General features: G+C 46.9%; 1 protein-coding gene across 1 annotated transcript in view; it reads left to right on the top strand.

Annotated features, from left to right (window-relative positions):
- The window catches only part of DRD3 (dopamine receptor D3), an 807482-nt gene that overhangs the window by 531380 nt on the left and 254081 nt on the right, over positions 1–22021 (top strand). Inside the window, exon 4 of the mRNA XM_069202686.1 lies at positions 18195–18331. Within this exon, the coding sequence (XP_069058787.1) occupies positions 18195–18331 (137 nt within the window). The remainder of the gene's footprint in view (positions 1–18194; positions 18332–22021) is intronic.

Genomic DNA, 22021 nt, shown 5'->3' with positions numbered 1-22021 from the left:
GCGTACTCCATTCCACTGTACTCCACTCTACTACACTTTATCCCACTCTACACCACTGTACTATACTTTGTTTATGCCACTCCACTGTCTGACAATCTACTCTACTGTATGCAACTCCACTCTACCACACTGTACTACACTTTATGCAAGTCTATGACACTCTACTGCACTGTACATGTGATCCAACTTCTCTCTACAATACGCCACTGCACTGTATGACATGGCACTCCACTCTACGATACTCTCCTCCACTGTGCTCTACGATACTCCACTTGATGATACTCCACTCTGACACTGTATGTCACCCTACTCCACTCTAAAACACGGTACTCAAATCTATGACAGTCTATGGCACCTTACTCTACTGTTCAACATGCCATTCTGCTGTGCAACTCACTACTCCAGTCTACGATACTCGACTCCACTATATGAGACACCATGCCACACTATATAAAACACCTTACTACACTGTAGTCTACTCCACTCAAATCCAATCTACAATACTACATTCTATGACAAGAGACTTTACATCACTCTCCCACACTGTACCGTACGACACTCTACAGCACTTTCCACTTGTGACACTGCACTCTATGATTTGAAATACTTTTTTATTAAAAATTGCAATTCAAGAAAGAAAACAAAGGTTAAAGGTTAGGCATAGTTAGGAAAACATATTTCCCCTATACAAACCAAGTTTAAACTACACAAACTTTAAAAATTCTAAAATCAATTCCCCTTTTGATAAAGGATTCCGGGTGGCAACTGCGGGCATGCAGGACACTATAATCACCCAACCCCTCCTGCTACATGCAGCAGGGGTGGCGCAGGGCCTGGCCTCAGGCCAGGCCCTGCATCCAGCCCTTTATAACCACCCAGCCATGAGTCGAGATTGAGTCAGCAGCAGTTGACAAGAAAGAATCCACTTGTCACAGTCACCACATGAGATATTGCGCTCGAAAAAGGCAAGGATGCAAACACCTTCATCAAGGGTTATAGTTAACTTCTTTCAAGGTGGAAATGCAGAGAAAACCCACTTGCTTTGCCCGGGCTATCCACACAAAGTTAGCTATTCTCCCCAAGCAAAAGCAAATAGCCACCTCCTGAGGGTGGGTACCTTGAGAGAGCAGGAGCTGCATTACATTACAATCATTGACCCGGGGAGATGGCGGTCCCTGAGGCTGCGGGGGGAGCATTGCATGCCCTGCATATGTTTTTACAAGTCTACCCCGGAGAGGTGGCAGTCCCTGGGTGCGGGGGGTCCATGTGGCCCCCATTCAATATATTTATTGCCCCGGGGAGGTGGCAGTCCACAAGGCATGGGGGTCTGCATGGACCCCCATACATTACAATAATTTCCTTGGGGAGGTGGCGGTCCCTGGCACTGTGGGGTGAGCGTTGTGGGCCCCGTATATTTTTACAAGTTTGCCCTGGGGATGTGGTGGTCCCTGGGGCACTGGGGGCAGTGCAGTCCCCCCACATACTTTATATGCAAATCCCTGGGGAGGTGGAGGTCCCCGGGGCTTCAGTAAGCCCTAGGAAGGGGGCCTCATGCACCCTCTCCTTAAAATAATATGCCCCCGGGACCTGGCCCACCTAGGGGCAAACAAATCCGTGCACAGTCACGATTTTTGCTGTGATTTTTTTTAAATGCTTTTTTTGCCCTGGGTGGGTCCGTGCGTGACCCCTGCACCAAGGCTACGGGGTAGGGTAACCGTACCCTGGCCCCTTTTCTTTTTTTTTAACACTCGACTGAAGCTGGGTCTCAAAATGGCTGCCAACCCTTCTTGGTTGAACTGTTGGCAACCAATCAGATCTCTGCACAAGATCTGCTGTATTTGCGAATTCGTCATGACCCTAGATATACAAATTTGGTCTTCTTTCAATATTTCAAAAACTACTGAACAGATTTACACCAAATAACAAAAGCATTCTTTCTGGACCAAGAGCTACCTTCTTGCCAAATTTGGTGTAATTCTGTCTAGCAGCTCGGGCTGTAGTCGTGTCTAAAATCTCCATGGAAATTAAAATGATAAAGGCCCTTTTTTTGAGCCCCTCTCCTTTTTTTCTGCCCCCGCTTGACGGATCACCCTAAAACTTTCCATGCACAACCAAATTCTAGGGAGCACTATTTTGGAAAATTTCATGAAGATTCGTCAAACGATGCTAAATATATAGGCAAGTAAAAAAATGCTTTTTCTATGGAAACTAGGTCCCAACTATAACTACCTATTGGGGATCACCAGTAGGTAATATATATACAGCTATAATTTTCGGTTTTGGTGGAGTGAACCCACAAAACCACCTTTTTTTCCTTTTTGTGGGGAACCCTCCTACCCCCTGTTTTAATCCACTAATCTCCCTTTACCTCTACCCTCCCCTAAACCATAAAAATCCCTTAACCCTTACCTCCCTTTAGCTCTACCCACCCCTACCTGGAACCCTTAAAAAACCTCTACCCTTCCCTTACTTCTACCAACCCCAAACAATAGAAACCCTTATCCCCCTTTATCTCCACTCTTCTCTGAACCCTATTAAACCCTTACTTTTGTACCTCTAGCCTCCTCTGAATTTGAGCCCTAATAAGCCCTTCATCCATTTACCTCTAACCATTCCTGAACTGTAATACATTGGCTTCCTTTTCCATCAACCCTCCATTACCCGTACCCATGCCTTAACCCTTACCAATCCCTTAATCCTTAAAAAAAAAATTTTAAATGACATAATATTAATGTTATTTAAAAGACATATTAACTGTACTGTAAAGTACAGCAGGGAAAAGTATCAAAAAGCATCTGCCGGGTACTTATGTCCCACATGGTAAAGACCACTGTGTAAAGACTACCTATCCATTTCCCTTCCTTTGCACCTTACTGCCATTACAATTCTGTTAGGCCCTCAGCATAAGGGGTGTACCCTCCATTGGTACATGAGGTACAGTGGAATCAAGGCCAAAGGCCTGAGGTGATCACTGAACCCTGAATCCTGCTGTATTTCACAGTTCAGGCCAGCGGCACATTTCCTTCATTACTCTAGGGACCATGACAAACTGACTAGTCCACTGCTCAACCTGGAACCTCTGCAGCAAGCCGATCTTCCTGATTTTACTTAACTACACGCCTAGGCACAGGAAAATCCACCACAGATTAAAACTGTTTCAACAAATGGTGGAACACCTCAGCCTGATCTTCCTCTCAAACACATGGGTCTGTTTTTCAGTATTTCTCATGCCACACGAGTAGCTCTACAGCACACTAGTCTCTGCATGAAAAGAACAGGTTTACAGTCATCCCAGTGAGAATAATGTACCTCCACCGCTATTCCTGATCCCAAAAGATAAGGTGCACTATTTCTTTATTATTTGTTTACGCGCTTTGCACAGGGAAGGCTCTCTTATGGATGCTTTGCTGTGCTTCATTGTCTCTGGTGGTAGAACCCATCAAGAGACCTCCAGTTAGGAGTGGTACACATAAAAGGTTGTAGAAGTTCAGTGGCAATGATGGGACCCTGTGACTAAGCACTGCACATTTAATAAGGGAGGGTGGTCTCCAATACTGTCGTAAAGGGATAGTCATCCCAGTGTTTACCCACTGTGAGTTGAAGTTCTTCTTGAAGAGGCTGGTCTTCAGAGCACCTTTGAAGTATGCCAGGTGAGTTCATTCCTCAGATGTGGATTGAAGATGTTTCAGATTTGGGAGTCCCCATTAGAACTGGTCAATAACTCTTGAGGTTAAATCTGATTGGAGAAATCTGACTTTCCCATTTGGACCCGTTTTTTTGGGCCCATACAACAGGTTGCAAACAGCCGAAAGGGACAGGGGGCCAGATGTACGAAAGGATTTTACCCATTCTGTGTCTATGGGAAAAAGCTTTCGTACATATGGCCCAGGGTTCCTTAAACCTTTTACCAAAAAGTGCTTCCCTTCAAGCAATACTTTGCTATTACTTCTGATGATGGATTTTAAACATATAATATTTACTACACTTGCACACCTGTGTTTAGTTAAAAAGTATTATTTTATTTGTTAAAAACTTTTCACAAATTTATTTCGTTATGGCATGAATCTCAATATTTAACATTTTTTTACATCAAAGTTTTAGCACTGGATTTCCCATATCAGTCCATATTTCTAGGTACTCGCAAATCACAATTGATAAAAACATCACAATAATTAAACACAATATTGAAAAAAAAAAACAATCATAAATATATTTAATAATATTGTTGACGCAGCGTTTTGGTGGGTTCTAAGGTTCATTCCACCTCCTTCAAGACAAATACAATGGTTAAAATGTATTGCGCTGTTAAATAGACAGAACAGTGTGTGTCTCATTTTTTTCCTTCTTCTTACATAAGTATTTTTTCAATTTACTTATTTTTCGTATATCATTACTCAAATACTCTTTTTAAAGTTATGCATTTGAGATGAAATCAATGTCCCCACATATTTAATACCATAAGAGGGTTTCTTCATTCCACTAGATGTATTGCACACTCATAGCTGTGTTTTATTTTTTTATATTTAGCAGTACAATAAATTGTAACCATTGGATTTATATTATCTATATTATATGCAGTACACAGGAAAGTGCACAGATCCCTCAATATGTTTAAAGTAGGATTTTGTCTTCTCTGTGACATGTGTCTTACGCTCAGGCTCCCTAGTCACCACGTATCTAGATGCTACGTCTGTCCAGCACCTCTCAAGTCCCACCTCTATCTAAGCATAACTGGGGAATGGTCTGAAAATCCACATGCCAAAATCTGACATCTGCCACTCATTGTGTCTCAGAGTTGGGTACCAGAAAATAATAACTCAGAGAAAACATGCTGTGGACTTCTCAACAAAAGTTATATCCCCTAACATTTGAGTGAATGACCCTCGAAGCACCTGTCTAAGCATCTCAGTGTGTCTAAGAATTGTCTGTGATGCCCAGTGTGTCTAAAACTTTAGTGAGGATTGTGGGCCCACAAAAGCCACCCATCTTCCCACTTGACTGATCCCACCTCCAATCAGCCACCCTGTTTTAATGGGAAACAGCCCTTACCACACAGTGCCTTTCCAACATGGGCAATATAACGAGCACATTGCTACCACGTGTTCCTTTGCCACTCAAATCGTTACAACGACTTGCTTTACGGAATGCGTTGTTGTACTGGTGTTGGATTTTAAGTTCATCACCTTCCCTACTGTTGAGCAGACTGGAGTTGGAATAGTAAATTATACTATTCCAAAGTCCAGTGCTTCCCTAAGGCAAGTCGTTGTAATGACTTGCGTGGTAAAAAAACAGGTGGTAACAACGCGTTCGTTGTAGTGCCCGCGTTGTAAAGGCATGCGTGCTAAACTCATGCGTGGCTCTGTCATACAAGCCTTCAGTATCCAAGGACCTGGGAGTACAAACAAGGAAATCAGGGGATAGGGGAGGGAGTGCATGAACACACAACAATAAAATTGGTCTATCACACAACCACCCCGTCACCGCCATAGATCTTCCTAAATTATCATGCCACACACTTTCCACCAGCAAGTGCAAAGTTTTGCAATTAAAGTGGTCGCACCTCTATCTCTCTCTATATCTTCCAGAGAAAACCACATGATAAGCTTGGGAGAAAGGTGTACAAGCCAAAAACTTCAGGGACTGCCAAGAAGGTGGGTTTCCTAGAGAAATACATGCCACCCCTGTCTTATTCCTCTCTTAATTGTATGTGAGATCTCTTATTTGGCTTACTTCACACCCATCTTTCTCAGCTATTGGGTAAAACACAAGACTTTGTTATTACCTGAAAGTCAATGGAGCTCAGGACCCAGATTTGCCCAAACCCATGTAGCTTAGAAATTATGATCAATGGCACATTGCCTTTCTTAAACCTTGAAGAAATTCCTGCCCCACACCCTACACTTCTGGAAGGTGTTACAGAACTAACTTTGAACCAACCCCTGATAAAGAACAGAATAACGACTTGGCTCTGTTTCAACAAGTGACCCCCCCCCCACACATATTAAAATGAAACATCACCAGGTCGAACTAAAAAGACCTCCATCCCACCTGAAGTGGGAGATAAGGGCCAAACACAAGGTGTTGCTCCTTTAGCACTCTCATTAAACTTTAATGATAGTGTCTTCAAGGAGGGGTCCCATCACTTAACGGTTTTGCCCTTCCGAGGCTCCAGTCTATTGATGTCAAACTTTAATGGAATGATGGAGTAGTCATGGTAACTAATACCAACTTTCCACAGTCACATATGTCCCTAATATCTGATTTCCTAACTATAGGTCCTGGGTTTTTGCAGTTTGAGAGGAGTAGGGAGTGTCCCTTGCCCCAGAAGCCTTTGGAGTTGTCACCTCTACACATACAAGAGCTGCACTGTCCTCAGGACCCCTCCTATCTCCCTGAAGGGGACCATGGTTTCCAGTCTGATGTCTGTGGTCTCAATTCTTCTATTGATTTTTTAGGGAGGATCTTCTTGAAGACCTAGGTGATCTGTCTCTCTGGGTAGGTAGGACTTCCCTCGATCCAATGCCAGGCCTGCTCTGGTGATTCAAAAAGTAGGACTTTACTTGGAAGATGGATATAGAAGAGTATATTAGAATCCCATAGCTCTCAGTTTGGCCTTGACCTGGTCATACGTTTTGCATTGTATGTAGACCAATATGGTATAATCTGGAAAAATCTATATTTTGTGGGACTCATAAACAGTTTCACCAAGATCTGTCCCTTCCGAAAGATAAAAATCACAGTCTTCATAATCAAGAAACCGAGCTATAACTAGCCGAGGTGGACACACAGGCAATGACCCAGTGGAGTTATTCAATAAGGAAGCAAGGAAAGAAAACTGCTAATAGCATCATGGATACCAACCATGGCTTCAAGAAACCAGTCGGATCTCTTCCTTCCACTCCTTCTGGGAAGCCCTCAAAGTGCAAATTATTTCGACATGAGTGGCCTTCAGAGTCCTCTGTTCACATGGCCAGTTCTTGGATTGTGTTCTTTAACCTGTTCACTGTAGGGCGGACATGCTAGACTGTATCCTCTAGTGTAGAGATGCAGGTGTCGGCCTCTGCAACCCTTTCAACCACTTGTCTTAAATCCTGGCAGAGAAGGTAGATGCTTGCGCCCACCCCATCAATCATGTTTTCAAGTGTAGTCTTAGAGCTTTGTATTGCCTATAGAATGAATTCTGTGGTGGTGGTGCCCTCGTTACCCTGGAGCATCTCATCTTGTAGAGCTGCAGCCCCCTCTTCCATCATCACCAACCCAATAGTTAGTGGCTTTGCACATTTGTTCATTTTCTCTTGTTCGAGAACTGACTGCTGGTGTTTTTGGCCCAAATTCCTTAAATGCATTTAGCACATCACCCCATAGAGTCTGAGGCAGACGACACAGGGTCGAGCATAGGCACAAGCTGATGGTACACGCAGGTAGACAGTGTCTATCCATTCTTTTCACAGGGTGGGTGCCGTCTACCCTGCCAAGAGGTTGGGCCCCACAGAAATATAGTAAACTTGCTTCGTCATAGCTTTCAGACACCGGGACACATTCAACAGCCCTTGCACATTTGTTTGCCTTTGTTCTGAGCAGCATTGTGCAGGTAGAAATGCCAGCTAGACCCATAACAAAGGCTGAAGCTAAAGGGGCATCAGGCCTCCTTTTTTGGAGCATCTGGAGCCTCTTACCTAAATACAATGGAGGGGAAACAAAGGCACATAGCTTAGCACTTCACAGGTGGTTAAGAGAGGCACGTTTTTGACTTTGAACAGTCCATGTATATAAGAGATATGTATGCACTGTAAGAATGTCAGAAGTGTTGGTTTGTCCCAGTATTTACACAAATACAAATACCAATACAAATACCACTATTTTGTTTTATTTCTTTTATAGTGCTAAAGTGCTACTTATCCCGTTGCAGGGTGTCAAAACACGTACACATTATACATTGACAATAAACATATGTGTGTAAATCAATGTACAGGATGTGTTAAGGAATGTAGCTCCAGGGGGGCGTTTGGGGTGTTACACCCTCCCCCCCAAAAAAAGATTATTATGTAGCAAACAGTTGGGTACAAGTGCTTTTGATAGGGTAATGAAAAGAGTCTGTCAGACTTCACCTGGGATTTTTACCCACACTGACAAAAGCACATACACTCTCTCTCATCTGCTTTGAAGGCCTTAAAAATGTTGATTAGTTTGAAATATATTGTGATTTTAGTACCCCTAACAATCTGCACTCCTCTCTCTTTCCACAACTCCTTAGGCCCTCCTCATGTCCAGCTTGTCATATGTGTTTTAATAAGATGTCCCTGCTTTGCTGGGAAATCTGAAGCTCACACCTCCCCAATCATCCTGACCAAGCTAGGCTGCTGGATGTGTTACGTAAGACAGTGAGGGTTACAAGGTGTAGGAGCCATATGTCCTTAATAACTCACTGTGCTATATTAGAAGGATTACAATCTATGAACTGCAAGTGACTAAAGGATCCCTGTGTTAAAAGCAGTTACCCACTTACCCATTTACATAAAATAAAAATCTGTCAGCTGTGTGTTACATAATGTGTTTTGCAGGAGACAAATTCACCATCTATGCTACTTTGATTCAAAACTGGGACTAGACAAAAACATAGATCTCTTTATCTTACCATTATTATCGTTCCATGAGATTTAGTTGGCATACAGATATCTCTGCAGCAGGTGCCTTAACCGAAAGTTATTTTAAAATGCAGACTTTCTAACCAATTAAGCAGAACAGATGTACTGCCACATTCTCCTTGCTGCCAATTTCTTTGTGGCAGGGTTTTAAAAAAGAAATCTATAAGTAGAGACCCAGAATTTGCATCAGGGTTACTTCAATTATTTGGCACAACCCCGATGCAAAATCTCATTTGTTAAATATTGCAATATGCTCAAATATACTCATGATAAACCTGCTAAACATATGTGTGAGGTCTTAAGATCTGATTACACCTCATGTGAGGTCATAAGTTGTGATGTCACTTGCTGTGATGCCATGTGCATTGTCACGTACCATGTTGCCACTTGCATATGTATACTGCCTATATTGGTTAGTCCCCCCACTTCTTTTTTTTAGGACTCGTGCCCTGGTCCAGCACAACCCACCAGATGCCTGCACCCTCCAGAGGTGACAACCACTGGTGAGCCCACCCGTCCCCAGGAACAAAGCGTTATGTTCGTCCATCAGCTCACTCCACGATTAGGCTGACCTCCGTTCTTGACATCACTGCCCATATGTTGCCTAAGGTATCACCTGGATCAACCCCATCTGAGCTGAGGCTGTGTCATATCTGGCCCTCTTATTAAATTTTAGCTGTTTAATTGCATGGTAGCACAGGCAGCCAGGAAGAACTCAGTGGTTTCATAGGCAGTCCTTGTTCACCATCGGAAGTTCATTTACTGAAGACCAGAGAGCGAAGAGCGTAAGACTCAGCCTCGTTCACGGTAGACCCAACAACCCGGCCCCTGTCACTAACCCTCTCCACCAAAAAAGCTTCATCTACCACAGGCATGTTCAAACCTCATCAAACTGTGTCTGCAACCAGTATTTACAAACCCCTCGCTGCCACCAATCGATCTATCAAGTTTTTCGCTTCCAGCTTGACCTGCCCGCTCAAAAATCATCCAAGCACCCCGCCAGACAGCATAAGTCATTCCTCTCACGCCATCCTTCTCTACCTGGGGGTCCAGTCAGCAATCGGCGTGTCTCAATCGGGCCCCACTGCCACCTCGTTCACTTCCATGCCCTAGTTCAGAAGAGGGCATGTGCATGAGGTATCTGTCAGTCCTGGTGCGATCTCAGCACCGCTTAAGCCCATGCCATCATATTGCCTCTCACTGGAGTCAAAAGGCTCTGTTCAGACAGATCTAGGGAGGTAGGGTTGTAGAATCGCCCCATCCGCCTCTTGGTCATTTTGTCACATGGAGAACCAGGATCATAATGGATATTTTGAATGGCGGTGGGGAGCACTGTCAAACTGCTGGTGCCATGTTTGGCCTCAAGCTAAGATAGATGTTTTTCCTTGTCAGCACAGGTCCCACTCTCTTACCATAGTGTCAGTCCCCATCAGAAAGTAGCAAATGACTCATAAGTATCAAACAATTTGGATGCCTACTGGGAGTTCCCTACAGGCCAGGACCAGCAGCCAACCCCTGTCACCCACAGCCGAAGGCCATGCTTAGCACGAGGTTGGACCCTGCAGCCAAACCCCTACCGGGCACAGCAGCCAGACCCTGTGGCCAAGCCCCCCCCGCTGCATTACACAAACTATAGAAATTCAAAGAAAAAAATAGCATTTTTAGAAATTCACAAAAAAAAAAAAAGGTTACAGGGATGTTATAGTTAGGTTATGAATTTACACGCACAAAATCACAGAAATTCAGCTGTTATAGTTAGTTATTTTATGTAACTATGACTGCTGCCCTCGCCATGCAGAGCAAATTTCCACAGATATTACATCATTGATGACATCCTCTATGACATCTTTGATATTATCACTGCAATATTTTCAAAACTGTGAATGGCAGGAGTTATAGTTACTTGAAATAACTCTAACTATAACAGCTGCATGTCTGGTTTTTTTCAATCAAAAAACCAAAGGTTACCGGAATGTTATAGTTAGGCTCACATTTTAAACATACAAAACCATAGAAATTCACCTGTTATAGTTTCAAGTAACTATAGCTTGTGCCCTAAAGGGAACTGTAACTCGTTCTGCCGCCATGCACAGTTATTTGATCAATAATTTTACTGCAGATATTACACTAGCATTATCACTGATGGTATAAAAAATGTCATGACTGCTGTAATTTGTGCGGTAATTAGCAGTGTATGGCGAGGGCGCGAGTTATAGTTACTTGAAATAACTCTAACTATGAAAGGTTAATTTCTATGGTTTTGTATGTTTAAAATGTGAGCTTTACTATAGCGTGCCTGTAACCTTTGTTCTTTAAATTGAATTTCTATGTTTTTTTAAATTCTATTTCCTAACTATAATGTCCCTGTAAACTTTGTTTTTTTCAGTGAATTTCTTTGTTTTTTTTTACAGCAAAGTAATTTTCATTACTATATGTTAATCCACCAGATGCGTGGCCTTTGGCTGTGTGCGGCCCTGCGGCCATCCCCTATAACCACCCAACCTCATGCTGCACATGGCCGATGGCTGTGTGCAGCAGGGGATGGCAGCAGAGCTTGGCCTGCAGGCTTAAATAGCTTCTTTTCTTTTGTGGAGGAGACCCCCCTCCCCAGGCCGATCTCGGCCCCGAGAACCCACTCCCCCCGGGTCCCAGCCTTTGAGTCCCTATATATACAAATTTGTTTTTTCTTTAATTTCTCAAAAACTACTGAATGGATTTACACCAAAAAACAAAAGGGGTGCTTTCTTGACCAAGAGCTGCCTTTCTGCCAAATTTGGTGTAATTCCGTCTAGTGTTTCGGATGTAGATCTGTTCAAAATCCCTATGGAAATTAACATTGGAAACTTACATTTTATGACCCCCGTCCCTTTTTACTGTGTCCCTGCTTCACGGATCACCCTGAAACTTTCCAGACAGCAGCTGACATGACTGTCTGATTTGTGGGGAAAATTTTGTGAAGATCTGTCAAGCGGCACCAAAGATATAGGCAAGTAAAAAAAAACGTTTTCTATAGAACATAGGACCTAACTATAACTACCTAGTTGCGACCATATATAAGCCATATTTACTTATAAATACAGAGACGCCCACACTCCGAGAGGGATGTAATCCAGAACTTTTATTCACTTCAGCTGACGCGTTTCAACAAAATCGTTTTTCTCAAAGCCAACAAACATCGAACCCCATCCCTATTAAAAAGCATAATTGCAACACATATGGACATAATTAAAAGACACACAAACTTACATCTCCCATATGTGTTTAGCCTCTAAGGCCCACCAATCACTGAATATCAATATATATTGCCATTCAGAAAATTTCAAAAACATCTGCCCGTCCTAAAAAAAAATTATAGTACAAATCCACATGTTTAAAAAACAAATGTATTACATTTGTTAGTCAATCAATCAATCAATCAAACAAATTTCTTAAGCGCACCACTCACCCAGTACGGTCTCAAGGCGCTGGGGGGGGGGGGTTGCTGCTTGAAAAGCCATGTTTTGAGGTGCTTTTTGAAGGTTAGGAGGTCCTGGGTCTTGGGTAGGTTGGTGGGGAGGGAGTTCCAGGTTTTGGCGGCGAGGTGGGAGAAGGATCTGCCGCCGGAGGTGGCGCGTTGGATGCGGGGAAATGTAGCGAGGGTGAGGTCGGCGGAGCTGTCAAGTTGGTTTGTGGAAGTTGATTCGTTCGTTGAGGTAGGCCGGTCCGGTGTAGTGGAGAGCTTTGTGAGCGTGGACAAGGATTTTGAAAATGATCCTTTTGTTGATGGGCAGCCAGTGTAGGGATCTGAGGTGGGCGGAGATGTGTTTGTGGCGAGGGAGGTTGAGGATGAGACGTGCGACTGCGTTCTGGATTCGCTGGAGTTTTCTCTGAAGCTTGGCTGTTGTCCCTGCGTAGAGGGCGTTGCCGTAGTCCAGTCTGCTGCTTATGAGGGCATGGGTGACCGTTCTTCTTGTTTCTAAAGGAATCCATTTGAAAGTCTTGCGTAGCATGCAAAGGGTGTTGAAGCAGGAGGATGATATGGCGTTGATTTGCTGAGTCATGGAGAGAGATGAGTCCAGTATGATGCTGAGATTGCGTGCGTGGGTGGTGGGTGTTGGGGGTGGTCCAAGGGTAGTGGGCCACCAAGAGTCGTTCCATGCTGTCTTGTTGGGACCGAAGATGATGATCTAGTTTTTTCTGAGTTCAATTTGAGGTGGCTTGCTGTCATCCAGTTAGCGATGGCGAGGAGTCCGGCGTGTAGGTTGTTCTTGGCAGTAGATGGGTTCCTCATGAGGGATATGATGAGCTGGGTGTCGTCAGCGTATGAAATGATGGTGAGGCCATGGGGACGGATGATGTTGGCGAGAGGAGCCATGTAGATATTGAAAAGGGTGGGGCTGAGGGAGGATCCTTCGGGGACCCCACAGATGGTCTTGGTGGCTGTAGACCGGAAAGGAGGGAAGCAAACTCTTTGGGTTCTTTCGGAGAGGAAGGAGGTGAGCCAGTCCAGGGCTTTGTGGGAAATTTCGGGGTCGAAGAGGCGTGTGCGGAGGGTTTGGTGGCATACGGTGTCGAAAGCTGCAGAGAGGTCTAGGAGGATGAGGGCGACGGTTTCGGCCTTGTCCAACCTGGTCCTGATGTCGTCTGTACAGGCGATGAGGGTGGTCTCGGTGCTGTGGTTTTTGCGGAATCCATACTGGGAGACGTCAAGTATGTTGTTGTCTTCTAAGAAGCGAGACAGTTGTATGTTTATTATCTTCACTATGACCTTTGTGGGGAAGGGGAGTAGAGAGATGGGTCGGTAGTTTGTGAGGTCTTCAGGGTCTGCTTTGGGTTTTTTGAGAAGAGCGTTGACTTTGGCGTGTTTCCAAATATCTGGGAAGGTTGGGGTCTCGAAGGAACTGTTGATGACAGCCCAGAGCTGGGGAGCGATGATTTGGCTGGCCTTGTTGAAGATGTGGTGGGGGCAAGGGGCTGTTGGGGAGCCTGAGTGGATGGAGCTTATGGTTTTGCCGATTTCTTTGTCGTTGGTGGGGGTCCAGGTGTTCAGTAGGTTGGTGAGGCAGGGTGCTGTGGTGTTGGTTGTGTCGGTGGGTGATGACGATGTGAAGCTGTCGTGTATGTCTACGATCTTGCTGTGGAAGTAGTTGGAGAGGGAGTTGCAGAGGTCTTGGGAGTGTGGAGGGTCGATGGTGCAGGATTTGGGTTTGGTGAGTTCTTTGATGATGGCAAAAAGTTCCTTGCTGTTGTGTGTGTTGTTGTCTATGCGTTCTTTGTAGAAGGATCGTTTGGTGGTCAGGATGAGTTGGTGATGTTTGCGCATGGCTGTTTTGAGGGCGGAGAAGTTGCTCACTGAGGGTTCTTGGCGCCATGCCTTCTCAATTTTTCAGCATTCTCGTTTGGAAGACTGAAGTTCTGTGGTGAAACAGGGGGCGGTCTTGATGGTGCGGGTGTTGTTGGTTATTTTGAATGGGGTGAGGGAGTCTGCGCATGTTTCTAGCCATCGTGTGAGGTTGAGGGCGGGGGCGTTGGGGTCGTTGGTACTGGGAGGTGGAGCTTGTGCGAGGTTGGAGATCAGTTGTTCTTTGGAGATCTTGTTCCACTTGCGGTAGGGGGTAGGATGTTGTTGGTGGTGGGTGGTGGGTTTCAGGAAGGAGAAATGGACGCAGTGGTGGTCAGTCCAGTGGAGTTCGGTGGTGTGAGTGAAGGCGATGTGGCTGCTGGAGGTGAAGATGGCGTCTAGCGTGTGTCCGGCTGAGTGGGTGGGTGAGGTGACCAGTTGCTTGAGGCTGAAGTTTGTGAGTTTGTCCAGCAGGGCCATGGAGTTGCAGTCGTGGGTGCTTTCCAGGTGAAAGTTAAGGTCACCAAGGAGTAGGTAGTCTGTGGAGATGAGGGCGTGGGAGCTGATAGTGTCGGCGATGTTGTCACAGAATGGGGGATGGGGTCCTAGTGGTCTGTAGATGAGGGTTCCTCTTAGGGTGGTATTGGCGTTGATGTGTACCTGAAAGTGTAGGTGCTCTGCGGTGTCTAGGGTGTCGTTGGTGGAAATCTTGATGGAGTTTCTGTGTATTATGGCGATTCCTCCTCCTGGTTTGTTGGTGCGGTCTCTACGGGTGATTTTGTATCCTTCTGGAATCGCTATGGTGATGTTGGGTTCTGATGAGGAGTTCATCCATGTTTCAGTGAGGAAGGCGATGTCGGGAGAGTTTGTGGTGAGTAGGTCCCAAAGCTCGATGGCGTGCTTGTGGACGGAGCGGGTGTTAAGGAGGATGCAGTTGAGGTGATTGGGGGGTTTGGTGTTGTTGTGGTGCTTGTTGGTGGTGTTGGTGTGTTTGCAGGAGAAGTGGCATGAGTGGTTCATGTGTGTGTCTGGGGTTGGCCTGGGTGCAGGCGGTGTGCCGGCTGGGGTTGAGAGCAAGGAGCTCCGTGGAGGAGTAGTGGCGCTTGGGGGGGCCGGAGGAGCGTGGACCAGGGGGATGGGCCCTGGGCGCGGTCCAGGTGCGGATGGGTGCAGATGGGCTTGCCTCTGGCGCACCAGTGGCGCGCCCGCTGCACGCGGCCACCATTAAGAAGGAGAGGTGGGAGGGAGGAGCAGCCGGCAAGAGCCAGAAAAGAAAAACTGGCACAATGAGAGCGAAAAATACGAAGCGGAGCAGAAAATGGGCACAGGTAAAGTTCAAAACAGTGTGTAAAACGAAAAACAAATTGCAAGAAACGAAATACGATTTACAAAAAACGAAATACATGGTACAAAACACACTAGATACGCCTACCACTAGGCACCAGGGATGAGGTGGAGGCGGGTGGTGGAGGGCTTGAACTTCTTTTTGCAGCAACGGCGGGGTCAGGGGCACGGAGGCAGGCTGGTGGAGCCGAGTGTACTCCTGGCCCAAAGCAGGTCAGGGGGTCACACTAGGCGCCGCGCAGCGGCCACCATTAAGAAGGGGAGGTGGGAAGGAGGAGCTGCTGGGAGGCGGGAGGTGGGAGGGAGTGGCCCGATGGGGTCCGAGGGGGGTGGGGCCGCAGGGGACACAGCGGCAGGGTCAGAAGAACCAGTGTGTAAAACGAAAAACAAATTGCAAGAAACGAAATACGTTTTGCAAAAAACGAAATACACGGTCAAAAGGGATCACAAACGGGTCAGATGAGTTAAGCCTACTATGCCTCAGTTCATATCGGGGCACCATAATTTACTCATTCATCGGAGCACTAATCAGCCTTAAACATATATTCCAAACTAACATATGCGTGGTGGCCAAATTCATTATAATGCATCTATGTACAAAAAGAAAATATCCAAAAATTGTCAAGTGACCCGTCTCCTAGAACTACCGAGCACCAGTTTTGAACATCGACATGGAAGACCTAAATACCCATAAGTCTATAATGAGGCTTGTGGATGGGGGCCATCCCCCTGCCCTTTAAAATATATAAGGCCCTGGGGGAATAAGCTCCCCAGGGTCTAATGAGGCTCACGGAGGGGAGACAGGGGGCCTCCCAACTCCTTTAAAATAAATTCAACCATGGGGGATGTGGTCCCCGGGCATAATGAGGCTCCGGGCGGGGGTCTACTCAGCCCTCTCTTCTTTAAAAAAATGTACGCCCCTGGGAGTTGTAGTCCCTGTGGCCTAATGAGGGCTGCCCCCCCCTTTAAAAAAAAATAACACAGCCCCGGGGATGGGGTCGCTGGGGCCTCATGAGGCTAGGGGAAGCGGGGCTCTGCAGCCCTTACACTCTCAAAGAAACAACCCTGCTGGATGTGGTCCCTGGGACCTATGGAGGCTCAGGGAGGGCAGCCACATGGCTCCCTCCCCTTTTTTATTTGGTTTGGCCCAGCGGGATGGGATTCCTTGTGCTTAATAAGGCTCAGGAAGAGGAGCTGCACTACCTCCCCTTAGATTTTGGCCTCAGGGGTTGGGATCCGTGGGACATAAGAATGCTTAGGAGGGGGCCAAGTACCCTCTCCCATTTTTTTGTGTTTTTAGTCCAGTGGGATGTGGTTCCTGGGGCCTGTTAGGACTCAGGGACTGCGGGTGCATACCCTCCTCCCTTGTTTAATTATATTTGGCCCCAGGGGATGGGGTACCTGGGGCCAATTAAGGGTTGGGAGATGGCTGTACACACACCCCTCCTTAATATAATTGTTTTGGCCTCAGGGGATGGGGTCCCCGGGTCCCAAAAGTCAGCCCTACACTATGCATGCCAAAATCTGTGCATGGTTTGGGGTTGGCAGCCTGCTGGGGATCTGGCAGCAGGCCAAGCCCTGTGACCAATCCACCCCCCCACTGCTGCACATGGCCAAAGTCTGTGCACAGAGTGTGGTTGGCTACGTGTTAGGAGTTGGAGCAAGGCCTGGCTGCAACACAGGCCCTGCGGCTAACCCCACACTACTCACAACCAAAGGCTGGCTGCTTCCAGGTGGCTGCCTGTGGGGAGTTGGACACAGAGCCGTGCTGCAAGCCACTGCCTGTGGCCAACCCACCCTGCATGTGACAAAAGGCTGTGCACACAGTGGTGTTGGCTGCCTCCGGGTGAGTTGGCCACAGGGTCTGAATGACAGCGTAATTTGAGATGTCATCAGTGATGTCAGAAATGATGTCATAGAAGGTGTCTGGATGAATGAAGTGTATGTTCACCCAGTCAGCACAGTCATCCATATTACACTCACACAATAAATACCTTTATTTCCTCTTGTAAGATCTGCAGTTGTAGCTTGTATTTGTTTGTCTTACTTGTGTAATTAATTCATTTGTTCAGGCTCCTTAAGTAACCACCACCCAGCAAATTAAGGGTGTCTCTGTATACTCCACAGTCTCAGGACATGAGCAGCACAGTGTATACAAAACATATTACAATGACATTTCTAGTGTTGGTTTTGCACTCAATGTGCTGTAGATGTGTTGTGTCTTACAGTTAGTTTTGCCTTCTCTAATTTAAACTCCTGTTTTATCCTTCCTTTTTCTCCTGCCCTGTTTGTCCACCACTTAATGCATGACATCATTTAATGTCTATTCTATTTTTAACATTTGTTTGCCTTCCATTCCCCTCCAATATAATTCTCTTTTCTCTGTGGCTCTTTCACTTTCTAAATTCTACGTCCTTCTTACCAATCTCTGCCACCTTACGTTACTTCACCTGCCCCTCTCACTTCACCTACTGGCCATCACTCCTTCTTAATTACCTCAATTATTCCTCTTCCTCCATTTCTCTGTTCTATATCCCCTCTACGTTTATTTCTCATGCTGGGTTTTGCTTCTCACACTTTCCTCCATTCTTTTATTGGCCCTCACTTCTCTTTTGCTTGTGTCATTCAATATCTATTGACCTCTTCACTCTTTGTCCACCTTTCTTTCTTCTCTTCTTCCTCATCTCCTGGCTGTTTTTGTTTAGCACTGTCTCACTCCTCTCATGTTCCCTGAATTTGTTTCTTTCACATTCTCCTTCTCACTTTCACTAATATTTGCCCATTCTTGGCTTGTCTGGTCTCTTTGCTTCCACCCCCTTGGTCTGCACTCATGTGGAAACTCCATCCCACTCCTCTTCCCTCTCTGTCTCTGTTTCACCCCTTAGGTACACCGCAGTGGTCATGCCAGTGCAATACAACACGGGAGAGAGCTCCTGCAGGCGCGTCTCCCTCATGATTCTGACTGTCTGGGTTTTGTCGTTCGCAGTCTCCTGCCCATTACTGTTTGGCTTCAACACCACAGGTAAGCAACATCAGCACTGCTCCGCCTCTAAACTGTTGTTTGTCAACACAAGTGTGTGTGTGCATGTGTGTGTGGTCTACAACAAGCTGCGTGGAGCATAGCCAGGCTAGACCCCTCCCTTGACACTCAGGGGCATATTTACAAGCCCCATGAAACCGCTGGTGCTTCACTTTTTGTGACGCACTGGCACCGCATTGTGCAGGCCCATATCTAAAAGGCCACGCTAAGCCACTTTGCATGGTTTTACATGGCCTCGTAAATATGGTGTAAGGCAGCGCAGTGCAAGTCGCTGTATTGCCTTTTACTCCATCAGGGAGCGTACCATGGGCATTGCATTGGGTTTTCCCATGCAAAACCCATAGGTTTTGGCACATTCCCAGATTTACAAGATTCTGTAAACCTGGGAATGCAACCAAACTGTATGCCTCCCCGGGGCAGGCACAAAAAGGAGAAATTATTTATTTCTACTCGTTTCCTCTTTCTATGTGTGCTGAGCTTTGCAGCACACATAGAAAGAGGAAAATGCCTCTTTATTGTTTTTGTGCAGGAAGGTATCCCTTCCTGCACCGAAGGAATACTGACAACAACCAAGACACCCTTGTACCATGGTGCAAAGGTGCCTGCATTGACGTTAGGCAGCAATTTGTGTGCCAGCGCAGTGCACCATATCTTGTGATATGGCCTATGCCAATGATTGTGCTTCAAAGCACGCCAGCGCGGAAGCAGGCCACACAAGGAAGCGGAACATCATGCGCACCACATTCTATGATGGCTGCTGGCAAGTGGCCAAGGCCTGTCTTGCCAGGCCCAAGCCACCGATAAACAGATTGGAACAGATTGCCAGCAGTGGGCTCCCACGGCGCCAGCTTGGCTGTCAGTTGACCCCTGAGCCTCATACAATGTGACGCCCCAAGTTCACAAGCAGGGAAGGTTTGTACAGTCTCCGTTTTTTGGGGTCTTTGAGAGTTGTATTTATCCAGGCAGACTGCTGAGCGTGGCTGTGCGGAGAAGACGGCAACTGCTTCAGGCTTAGGTTGGACATACACAAATTCTCCACTCTGTAGCTTCGACCCCAGTTCTCACACTCGCAGTTATTTTTTACAGAAAATATAATTGACGAACTGTAGTTCAGTGGAATGCAAAAACACGTCAAAACGTGCACTGAGGAGTGAATCCGCGACTTCTGCATCAGTAGGTTATGTGAATTGATTGTGCAGTAACTGGAGGGAGTACATCAGTGTCGTCACGAAACTTGAGGGGGCCCCCTGCAAAGTACCTTGAGGGGGCCTCCTTCCCCCTTGACCCAGTGAGGGGCATGCTGCCCGTGGACAGGGTATTGTCCTAAGGGGACCCCCTGGAGCTTGCGCAGCCTCCCTCTCCCCGCACTGCGGGGGCTGTAGGGCCTTTGTTACGCCACTGGAGTACATTGGGGGACAGATGAGAAGTGTGTTTACATTCAGTGGTGACCGGCAGCTTTAGGAGGGAGGGGGCGGGCGGGTGGAAAGCACAAACACACACACACACACACATTCTTTCACACACAGACACGCACGCACATCCATTAACAACACTCATAACATTCAAACATGCACGCACGCACCAAACATTCATTTTAAAACATTACACACACTCATTCTTTCACGCACGCACGCATGCACATCCATTAACACTCATAACATTCAAACATACACGCACCAAACATTCATTTTAAAACATCACACACACACACACTTACCTTCAGCCTCGAGGTCCCAGGAGGGTTGGGGCTGCTGCCTTGAGGGAAGGCAGCAGTCCCAGCCTCGTCACAGAGTGGGATGGGGTCAGTGAGACTGCTGACCTCACCCCACTCTGTGACGAAGTGTCACTGATTGACACTCGGCCTGGGCGCTTCAGGGCTTAAACCTGAAGCGCCCAGGGCGAGTGTCATAGGTGACGAGGGGGGGGCCTCGAGGCACCTTTGCTGAGCCCAGGAGGTCACGCCCATAGGCGCTGTGACCTCCTCAGTCCAGCAAAGTTCAGCTCAGGCAGCCAGGAGTGTGGGCGCAAATCGCGCATGTCTCACTCCTGGCTGCCTGACCTGAACATGAAGAGTGTCTGTCAGGCTGACCTTTGTTCAGCCTGACAGACACTCTTCATGAGGGGCAAAAGGTGGGGGGACGAGGCCCCTCCCCCCTAAAGGACGGGCCGCGCCTGGGTACTTTTATACAAACAGACACCAAGAGACAGTGAAAGGAAGATGCCTTCATTGGCACTGAGTTTTTAGGAGGCAGAGTATGCATAGATCAGAAGTGAGTGCCCCCCTTTCAGGCAAGGGGTGTCTAACGTACAAAATACCTTAACAGTGCTTTTAAGGCATTTTAAATTATTCTCAATGTCTGTTCACTAAGTAAAACCCCATTTAGATGTCTGAAAATACCTCCTACTGCATTCAGGCCACAATCTCTCGGCTTATGGCCCCACACCCTTCAAACTCTTAAAATCTTCTAATTTCTAATGTCTCTTCTAAAACCATTAACCAAATGCAGGACAACTGGAAGGTGAACAGAGAGAAAAGATAGAGGGCCTATCGCACAAAAGGGCACATTTAAGGAAAGTGGCACAGCACTCAGGGGCATATTTATACTCCGTTTGCGCCGGATTTGCGTCGGTTTTTTTGACGCAAATTCGACGCAAAACTAACCCCATATTTATACTCTGGCGTTAGACGCTTCTAGCGCCAAAGTCCATGGAGTTTGCGTCACTTTTTAGCGTGGACACCTACTTTGCGTTAATGATATGCAAGGTAGGCGTTCCCGTCTAAAAAATTGACTCAGAGGCATGTGCGCCGTATTTACACTCCCGGGCAAAAATCACGCCCGGGAGTGGGCGGGTCAAAAAAAATGACGTCCAGCCGCTTTTGTGCTGTTTTTTAGCACCTGGTCAGGGCAGGCGTTAAGGGACCTGTGGGCTCGGAAGGAGCCCAGAGGTGCCCTCCCATGCCCCCAGGGACACCCCCTGCCACCCTTGCCCACCCCAGGAGGACACCCAAGGATGGAGGGACCCATCCCAGGGACATTAAGGTAAGTTCAGGTAAGATTTTTTTTTTTTTTTTTTTGTGGCATAGGGGGGCCTGATTTGTGCCCCCCTACATGCCACTATGCCCAATGACCATGCCCAGGGGACATAAGTCCCCTGGGCATGGCCATTGGGCAAGGGGGCATGACTTCTGTCTTTGCTAAGACAGGAGTCATTTCAATGGGGGTTGGGAGTCGAAACAAATGGCGCAAATCGTGTTGAGGCGATAATTTTGCCTCAGCCTGACTTGCCCCATTTTTCGGCGCCCAAGCTCCATATTCCCCTACGCCGGCGCTGCCTGGTGTATGTCATTTTTTTTCACGCACACCAGGCAGCGCCGCCGGCTAACGCCGGCTAACGTCATTGTATAAATACAGCACCCGCATGGCGCTTCAGAATGGCGTTAGCCGGCGTTAACTTTTTCGACGCACAACTGCGTTGGCGCAGTTGTGCGTCGAAAAGTATAAATATGGCCCTCAGTGCAGTGCCACTTTCCTTGCACTCCCTTAGCGCTCCCCTAGCGCCACCATGTACGGCACACCATGGCGCTGGGTAGGGGGCAATAGAGTCTTTTTTTTTCCTGCTATTGATGTACTCCGCAGGAGTAGCGCCAAAATGTTGGTGCTACTCCTACAG

Source organism: Pleurodeles waltl, chromosome 8, assembly GCF_031143425.1.
Source record: "Pleurodeles waltl isolate 20211129_DDA chromosome 8, aPleWal1.hap1.20221129, whole genome shotgun sequence".
NCBI classification, from domain to species: domain Eukaryota; kingdom Metazoa; phylum Chordata; class Amphibia; order Caudata; family Salamandridae; genus Pleurodeles; species Pleurodeles waltl.
Note: the sequence above shows the minus strand (reverse complement) of the source record. Positions and strands in the feature narration are given on the sequence as shown.